The sequence below is a fragment of the Engraulis encrasicolus genome, chromosome 16, assembly GCF_034702125.1.
Source record: "Engraulis encrasicolus isolate BLACKSEA-1 chromosome 16, IST_EnEncr_1.0, whole genome shotgun sequence".
Classification (NCBI taxonomy): Eukaryota; Metazoa; Chordata; class Actinopteri; order Clupeiformes; family Engraulidae; genus Engraulis; species Engraulis encrasicolus.
This window is the reverse complement of record NC_085872.1, coordinates 54,109,043-54,117,885: the sequence shown is the minus strand read 5'-3', so window position 1 is coordinate 54,117,885 and position 8,843 is coordinate 54,109,043. Positions and strand designations below refer to the sequence as shown.

The 8,843-nt window shown below is 44.4% G+C and overlaps 1 protein-coding gene across 1 annotated transcript; it reads left to right on the top strand.

The window, feature by feature from the left end:
* Positions 1 to 1,240: 1,240 nt before the first annotated feature.
* LOC134466663 (ATP-sensitive inward rectifier potassium channel 10-like) lies at positions 1,241 to 8,645 on the top strand. The gene is made up of 9 exons (XM_063220545.1): positions 1,241 to 1,346; positions 2,403 to 2,550; positions 2,717 to 2,814; positions 3,594 to 3,805; positions 4,106 to 4,237; positions 4,918 to 5,095; positions 5,702 to 5,790; positions 7,794 to 7,904; positions 8,412 to 8,645. The coding sequence occupies exons 1-9, from the start codon at positions 1,241 to 1,243 to the stop codon at positions 8,643 to 8,645; spliced, it is 1,308 nt and encodes a 435-aa protein (XP_063076615.1).
* The last annotated feature ends 198 nt before the right edge of the window (positions 8,646 to 8,843 follow it).

The window sequence follows — 8,843 nt, the reverse complement described above, 5'->3', positions numbered from 1 at the left end:
GGCTTGAGCTATCTGTCTGTCTGTCTCTCTCCATCTTCCTACCAGCTTCTCTCTCTCTCTTTCTAAGTTCTCATTCTCTCTCTCTCTCTCTCTCTCTCTCACTCTCTCTCTCTCTCTCTCTCTCTCTCTCTCTCCCCCTCTCTCCTCTCTCTCCCTCTCTCTTTCTCCCTCTCTCTCTCTCTCCCTCTCTCTCTCTCGCTCTCTCTCTGTCTTTCTCACTCTCTTCCTACCAGTTTTTTCTCTCTCTCTTTCTAAGTTTTCATTCTCTTTCTCTCTCCACTCTCTCTCTACTCTCTCTCTCCTTCTCTCTGTCCCTCTCTCTATCACCCTCTCTCTCTCTCTCTCTCTCTCTCTCTATCTCACTCTCTCTCCCTCTCTCTCCTCTCTCCTCGTTTTCTAAGTAGCCTCTTTGTTTCGTCTGTTCACTCCTCATTAACATTCCACCTGTGAGCCTCTGTGTGTGTGTGTGTGTGTGTGTGTGTGTGTGTGTGTGTGTGTGTGTGTGTGTGTGTGTGTGTGTGTGTGTGTGTGTGTGTGTGTGTGTGTGTGTGTGTGTGTGTGTGTGCCCACATGCGTGTGTATGTGTGTCCGTATGTACCTGTATTTTCTTTCTACCCTCCGTGTGTTGAGGAAATTGAGTATTTCATTTCAGTTGGTATTTTAATTATTTTGCTTTGCTCTCCTGGCAACATACAGTACAGTATTGTAATTTTGTCCCGACAAAATTTTGACCCTCTATGCTTACAGTCTGTATTGCATAGAGCTGGTAGTTTTTGTGTTTATTTGAAAGTTTGTTTTAATTTTTTTTAATGTTTTTTTGTAGCTAGATCAGTAATCCTACAAGGTGAAAAGGGTGGATTGCACACAGTTTCTTCTTTTTATTTTTTTTACATAGCAGCAGAAAGGAGACCAATGTTTCGGCTCACTTGTTTACCACCACAGAGTTTTACAAAAAAGTTTATCCTCTCGATAGTCAAGCATGGTAGTGGGACTGACATGGTTTGGTGATGCATGAATGCTGTCAACCTTCAAAATCTGATTTAAACCTGAAAGAAACATGCATGTCAACGAGGAGCGAGCCTGATGACGCACTGAGGCCAAACGCATTGTTCGCTCTAATAAAACGAACATAAAGTCAAGCAAGTGTGCGGTAGACTTCTTTCTTTTGAAATATTTATATGTATGTATGTTTATCTGGCTCTGATTCTGATGCTGTTTTGGATCTGATTTGCTCCCCCAGATGACGCTGGCCACGCCCCCTTCGTCCCGGGGCTCCTCCCCCCACCAGAAGCTCTGCCATTCACAGACCCAGACGGATGTTCTCAAGCCACTCCTGGGTGGAGCAGGTAGGTGTCAGCCTGATAATTATCGACGGTCTGACCAAGAGCATAATAATTAAGGTTTTCCAAATGGCATGATTGACCTGCCTCCCTTGGTTTGCTTCTGGTTGTTTGCTTATTGACGAAGTGAGAGGAGTTCTCAGAAAGTACTTGCATTGCTCTTGACCTGACTAGTTGCAACGGTGAAAGTGTAGCGTCACTAGGAGGGCACAGCCCAGCTAGGTAGGTGTAGCATTATTACTGTAGGAAGTAAGAGAAAGAAATATTCATGTCTGCTGACACCTGACGAAGACCGTTCTGGTCGAAACTTTGTGCCATTTTTCACATTAAAACACGACAAGGGAGCTTATTCTGGTGTGCGAATATTTCTTCTCTTTTTTCCCCTTTGCGTTATTTTATATTCTGTACCTGCATCAGTTAGCTTTTTTGGATGTGTGCACACCTAACACTTAATCCTTATTGATATTGGTGAAGGTCCCATTTGATGTACGGTTGATTGTCGGTTAGGTTGCCGGTTGCAGATTGATGTATAAGGCCAGTTTCACATCAGAGCATGGGGTGGTGGCAGCGAGAAGACGGGGCCTTTCCGCTGAGGGGCGCTGTGCCTTTCACACTGACCAAGTCTGCATCTCATGTGCATAGGACAAGGCACGCTTGGGCCATGTTGGATAAAAAAAAACGACTCCAAAATCACTCTGGAAGTCCGTTGCATTGTGGGTGTGGGTGGCTGCATCGGGTTCCGGTCCCCGTAGAAAGACATCTTTGATACTAACCTGATTCTCTTCCCCTTCCTGGATCAATTGGGTGTGCCAAAAAATGAGCACGCTTTAAATCTATGTAGAGAGGGTATTTATCAAAATCTACGTGCTTTTCCAAATTGTAATGCTTTTTTCACCACTTCGTTTTGTCACCCTTTATTCTCAAAACTCCTGACTAAAGTGTATGCAACAACACCTGAAACAGTCTCTGAACGCACAAAAAATATCCCAAGAGAATTGCGTAAGATTCACATTGTGAACTGGCAGTGATGATACAATTACCTCCTATTGGTCATCTCGGCAGGTCTCCACCAATCAGCAGCCCAGCAGCGCAGGCGGAGGCGGGTCTTGTCCAAGGATGGGCGGAGTAACGTGAGGATGGAGCATGTCAGTGGTCGCGGGACACTATACCTGAGGGACCCCTGGACCACCTTTGTGGACATGCAATGGAGGTAGCCCAGAGTGTAGTCTTTCATCCCATTGAAACCCATTATAAGATGTGGCTATTGAACTACAAAAATGGCCTCTTCATGTTGTAGTACGGCACTACTACTAATAATAATAATAACAACAATTTTGGTTTAAATTTGATTTTCTGATTCCGTTTTTATTTCTGAGGTACAAGTTGGTGTTCTTCTGTGCGACTTTTGTCGGGACCTGGTTCATCTTTGGCCTGCTGTGGTACCTCCTGGCCTTCCTGCATGGGGACCTGCTGGGTGAGCATACACTGTCTGTAGTCTTGTCCTCTTTTGAAAGCCATTATAATTATATCGAACTACAAAAATGGCCTCTTCAGGTAGCCTAGCGTGAAGTCTTTCATCCTATTGAAACCCATTATGAGACGTGGCTATTGGACTACAAAAATGGCCTCTTCAGGTAGCCTGGTGTGTAGTCTTCTCTCTCATTGAAACCCATTATAAGGCGTCTATCTATCTATCTATCTATCTATCTATCTATCTATCTATCTATCTATCTATCTATCTATCTATCTATCTATCTATCTATCTATCTATCTATCTATCTATCTATCTATCTATCTATCTATCTTCCAGTCACTGTAACCTGAAAACTTCAGAAAGCCGCACAACTCCACACTACTATACTCTACTGTAATCTTACTCTACTCTGCTTGTTGTACTTCCAAGAGTTCGACCCTCCAGTGGACCACACCACTGCAATTTATTTTTGAGCCCAAATCTTTTTCATATGACACCTTGCAATTTGTATTTTGTATCTCCTCTCTCCCATTGAAACCCATTATGAGGCGTGGCTATTGGACTACAAAAATGGCCTCTTCAGGTAGCCTGGTGTGTAGTCTTCTCTCTCATTGAAACCCATTATAAGGCGATTGCATTTTGTGTGTTGTGTCTGTGCGCTAGCTTGTAGTCCTCTCTCCCATTGAATACCCTTTATGACACGTGGCTATTGGACTCTTCTCTCTCATTGAAACCCATTATAAGGCGATTGCATTTTGTGTGTTGTGTCTGTGCCCTAGAGTTCGACCCGCCTGCGAACCACACCATTTGCGTGATGCAGATGCAGACCCTGACGGGGGCGTTCCTCTTCTCTCTGGAGTCCCAGACTACCATTGGCTACGGTTTCCGCTGCATCACGGAGGAGTGCCCGCCCGCCATCATCCTGCTGATCCTACAGCTCCTCATCACCACGGCGATGGAGATCTTCATCACCGGAACATTCTTGGCCAAGGTGCCGTGCTGTGCCGTATGTCACGTCCTGTAATGAGTTTCAACTGGAGAAAAGGCTACATGCTAGGCTAGGCTACCTGAAGAGGCAATTTTTGTAGTTAATTATAAAGAGTACACACTAGGCTACAAAAATTGCCTCTTCAGGTAGCATAACGTGTAGTCTTTTCTCCCATTGAAACCATTTATAAAGCACAGCTATGGAAATACACTATGTAGCCTAGTGTGTAGTGTTTTCTCCCATTTGAGCCAATTATAAGACCTGCCTATTGAACTACAAAAATGGCCTCTATTTTTGCTGCAGGTGGCTCGGCCTAAGAAGAGAGGGGAGACGGTGCGCTTCAGTCAGCACGCGGTGGTGTCCAGTCACGAGGGCCGGCCGTGTCTGATGATCCGCGTGGCCAACATGCGCAAGAGCCTCTTACTGGGCTGTCAGGTAATGCTTAATTAACCTTTAATTAACATTGAAGTAACAGTTAGTTAGTATTTGACCCTTGAAAGTTGTTTGGGTATGTGTAAAAAATGAGTTTGTTACTGAGATGCCAGGTAAGTTAATGTTTGAATAATGTTGTAATAACATTGAAGTAACAGTTAGTTAGCATTGCGCAAGAGCCTGTGACTGGGGTGTCAGGTAAGGTTTAATTCACATTAATGTTATTCATTGCTAATAAAATATTTTACTTTTTTTTCTTATTAACAATAAATCACGCCCAACTCAACAAAATTGCAGGCCCTGAACATAATTAGCACATACTTACACTTAACTTTTGTTGAGTTGTTTTGTCAAACATTTTTACAATATATATGTTGTTACAATACAAAAATCTACAGAGAAAACCCACCAATACCCTTTTTACCTGCAGACAATCATTGTTTGCTACTTATTAACTTTATACATGTGTCTTGTTGTCTATATAAATATTATAGTAGTATTCACCAAATCGTCATTTTGCATCATTGTAGGAGGAAGTGTAAGAGAGGTGGATTTCTGTTGAGACTACAAGCTTTTCCCACCCTTTCAACCCCGCCATTAGGGGGTTGGACCTAATGCGCTGTGATAGGTCTGTTAGCGCATTAGGTCCAACCCCCTATGGGTCTTTCTGTGTGCGTCCCAAGGTGACAGGTAAACTCCTGCAGCCCTGTGTCTCTAAAGAGGGCGAGACGGTTCGTTTGGAGCAGAGGAACGTGGCGTTCAGCGTGGACACAGCCAGCGAGAGTCCCTTCCTGATCTTACCGCTCACCTTCTACCACATCATAGACTCCAACAGCCCCCTGCGAGCCTGGGCGGCTAAAGGTGTGTGTAGTCTTTTCTACCATTGAAACCCATTGTAAAACATGGCTACTGGACTACAAAAATGGCCTCCTCAGGTAGCCCAGCATAGACTTTTCAGCCATTGAAAACCACTGTAAGAGATGGCTATTGGACTACATAAAGTTCCTCTCCAGGTAGCCCAGTGTGTAGTCTTTTCTCTCATTTAAACCCATTAGGCCTATAATACGTGGCTATTGGGCTACAAAAATGGCCTCTTCAGGTAGCCCAGTGTGTAGTCTTTCCTGCCATTTCTCCTAATAAAAAGATGGCTATAGAACGACAGTCCCTTCTTGATCTTCAAGATTCAATATTAGTGTAATTTGTCCCGCAGGAAATTTGTCTTGGACAATTACAGTGTGTGTGTGTGTGTGTATGCGTGTGTGTGCGCGTGTGTGTGTGTGTGTGTGTGTCCGTGCGTGTGTGTGTGTGAGCAGCTTGTGTGTGTGTGTGTGTGTGTGTGCGTGTGCGTGTGTGTGTGTGTGTGTGTGCGTGTGTGTGTGTGTGTGTGCGTGTGTGCGTGTGCGCGTGTGCGTGTGTGCGTGTGTGTGTGTGTGTGTGTGTGTGCGTGTGTGTGTGTGTGTTTCCCAGGTGGGGGCTGGTCGGACCCTGAGCTGGCCGACTTTGAGCTGCTGGTGATGATGAGTGCTACAGTCGAACCCACCTCCGCTATGTGCCAGGTTAGTTGAACCCACCTCTGCTACCTGCCAGGTTAGTTTACAGTTTAACCCACCTCCGCTACCTGCCAGGTTAGTTTACAGTTTAACCCACCTCCGCTACCTGCCAGGTTAGTCGAACCCACCTCCGCTACCTGCCAGGTACTGCCAGCCTTTGAACTGTATGGAAGAGGGTTAACCTGATTATCAGCGTCTTTCAAATCTCTTAGAGACTTAGACCTATAAGAGCATAACGATTAACGGATTTGCAAACAGCATGATTAACCCGCCTCCCTCGGTTTGTTACTGGTCGAGGGCAGAAAACGCTGCATCAAACACTTTCTTAGTCCCAATAGAACGTCACTGCCTTGAACACGTCTCTTCCCAGGGCGGTTAGAGCTGTTCAAAGTTTAGTGGTTCCAGACAAAGTGGGTGGAATTCCCAGACTTTTTCCGGAGATTAGAAACGATATTTACATTGTTCTTGGCCTGACTAGTGTAGATGCAACACTGATAGTCCATATATAGTATGGTGGCATTATTGTCACATACAGTGCAGTTAAGATCAGAGAGTTGCAGGTTCTAATCCCTCCTAGCATTACCCTAGGGACAGTAACCAATGTTGCATATCTGTATGTCACTTTGGGTTGCTCCTGGCCATGATTGATTGTAATTACTAATTGTCAGGCCTAATTAGAAGAAGGTCTATGATTGGAAATGTTGCTGGTTCTGCTTCCAATAAATTAAGTTGCAACCAATGTGCTACACAAACACTTTCTTAAGTTGGCACCTGCTAATGCCGTTGTCTTGGATGTGCACGCCAAAACTCCAGCATCCAATTTTAAATCAGAATATTGCCACCTAGTAAACTAGGCTATCTTGTGAAGTGCCATTGCACAATTGAAAGTCAAAAGCTGCATGACATGATTGACATTGCCTACCATCAACCAGGAACAATGGTAGTGCCCAATCAATCTGTCAATTAGTACCTGACCTCACTTTAGTACATAGGACTGTCACATGCTGTAGATAATCATGTCACCATGGACCACAGTGCATTGTCACAAAAAAATATATAAAAAGTTTTTTAAAAATCATTTTTTAAAAGTTTTTGTCCAGTAGGGCAAAGGGACAGTACCCTGGCTCCGCCTTAGTGGTGACGCAACGCCTTCGGCTCCGCCTTAGTGGTGACGCAACGCATTCGGCTCAGCTACGTTCACTAAGGCCAGGAGCTCACTCAGGGAGAATCTAGATTCCCCCAACAGCGTGAACTCCACCCACTTTGTCGGGAACTAATCAACTTTGAACATTTCCAACCGTTCTGGATAGAGGCGTGTTCAAAGCAGTGACGTTTTTTTAAACGTTCTATTAGGGACTAAGAAATGTTTGGTTTAAACTTTGGCTCAGCCTGTTCTACCCTCGACCAGTAGCAAACCAAGGTAGGTGGGTCAACCATGCTGTTTTAGAATGTTGGCTGTTATGATGTTGGTCAGACCAAGTCTCAAAGAGATTTGAAAGTCATGATGATAATCAGGCTAAAGGGACAGGTGTTTTAGCACCACCTCATCCCTATCTGTCCAGGCCTATGCCATTGTGCTACTATTTCCCAAGTGTATGAGCCTTGGAAGTGTGTCAGCCTAATTAGTCACACCCAGTGATTGGATACTCCGCAGAGTTCACAGAAGAGTATCCAATCACTGGGCGTCATTAGGAATGCTGATACACTTTTTTATAGGACGCACACTAGACTTTGGGAAATGCCCAATGTGTTTTGTGGGGCTACGAGTTCCCACCCCCCTCCTCCCAAGCATGTAGCCTCTTATCCCATTAAAATCACATTTTAAGACGTGAACTACAAAAATGGCCTCTTGAGTTACCCGAGTAGGTAGACAAACCCATTATAAGATGTGACTATTGAACTACAAACATGGACTCTTCAGTGAACCATGTGTAGTCTTTTCCCCAATTGAAACCCATTATAAGACGTGACTATTGAACTACAAAAATGATTATTTTCTCTGATTCCAGGTGCGCACCTCCTATCTGCCGGACGAGATCCTGTGGGGCTACGAGTTCCCGCCAGTTGTCTCCCTCTCCCCATCGGGCAAATACGTGGCTGACCTCGCCTACTTTGACAAGGTCAGTAGTACCATATGGCCACTCATGTTTGGTCAAGTTCACTAGTACTAGTGCCCTGTAGCTACATATATGCCACTCATGTTTGGTCAAAACTTTGTGTTTCCTCTGAATTTTATGAGACAAGAAAACTCCCGCACACTGTTTACATTTGCACCATTTCACTTGCGACATTTCGGTCTATTGACCTTCTTTAAGATGTTGCACGTACAGTAAAACGCAACAAATGTGTGGGAACTTTCTTGTGGTGACCCAGTGGTTCCACTCCCACGCACCTGGTCTAAGGAGGTATGCAAGAATCCTAAAAAATGAATTTCATGCCATTTTGTATTATTTTATTTTTGCTCAGCCATTATAAAACCCAGTATAAAACATGCCTATTGAACTATACAAATGCCCTCTTCAGGTAGCCTAGCTTGTAGTCTTTCCTCCCATTGAAACCCATTATAATACATGACTATTGAACTACAAAAATGGCTTGCTGATTATGATTCTTACTGTTACTATAAGGTCGTCAAGACCAAGAGCCCGCCGCTTTTCAAGCAGACTCCGCCCACCTCCCCGGGCCATCGTCACGGATACCAGAATGCCGGCGGAGAAGGGGGCGGGACTACTACGACCACCATGGACCCAGAGAAGATCCGATTGGAGGAGAGTTATAGGGGGGAGGAGCAAGGAGGGAGAGGAGGAGGGGGGAGGGGCAGGGATACCAGTCCTCTGAGCGTCCGCATCAGCAATGTCTAATTAGTAATTACTATTTAATTACATTAGTAGTTACTATTGAATTACTAGTAGTAATTACTAATTTGAACACTGCAAAAGAGTGACATCTTAGCGAGCTTATTTTTCTAGTTTCAAATTAAAACACACACACACACACACACATTTACATTGAATAACCTGACTTGAGAATGTGACCCATTGCTGAGATATTAAGTGCTA

Excerpts from the sequence above, each read along its gene's own strand:
- LOC134466663 (XM_063220545.1), top strand. The coding sequence starts at position 1,241 with ATGACGCTGGCCACGCCCCCTTCGTCCCGGGGCTCCTCCCCCCACCAG. Across the intron at positions 3,806-4,105 it reads CCGGAACATTCTTGGCCAAG|GTGGCTCGGCCTAAGAAGAG; the intron begins GTGCCGTGCTGT and ends TTTTTGCTGCAG. Across the intron at positions 5,096-5,701 it reads GCGAGCCTGGGCGGCTAAAG|GTGGGGGCTGGTCGGACCCT; the intron begins GTGTGTGTAGTC and ends TGTGTTTCCCAG.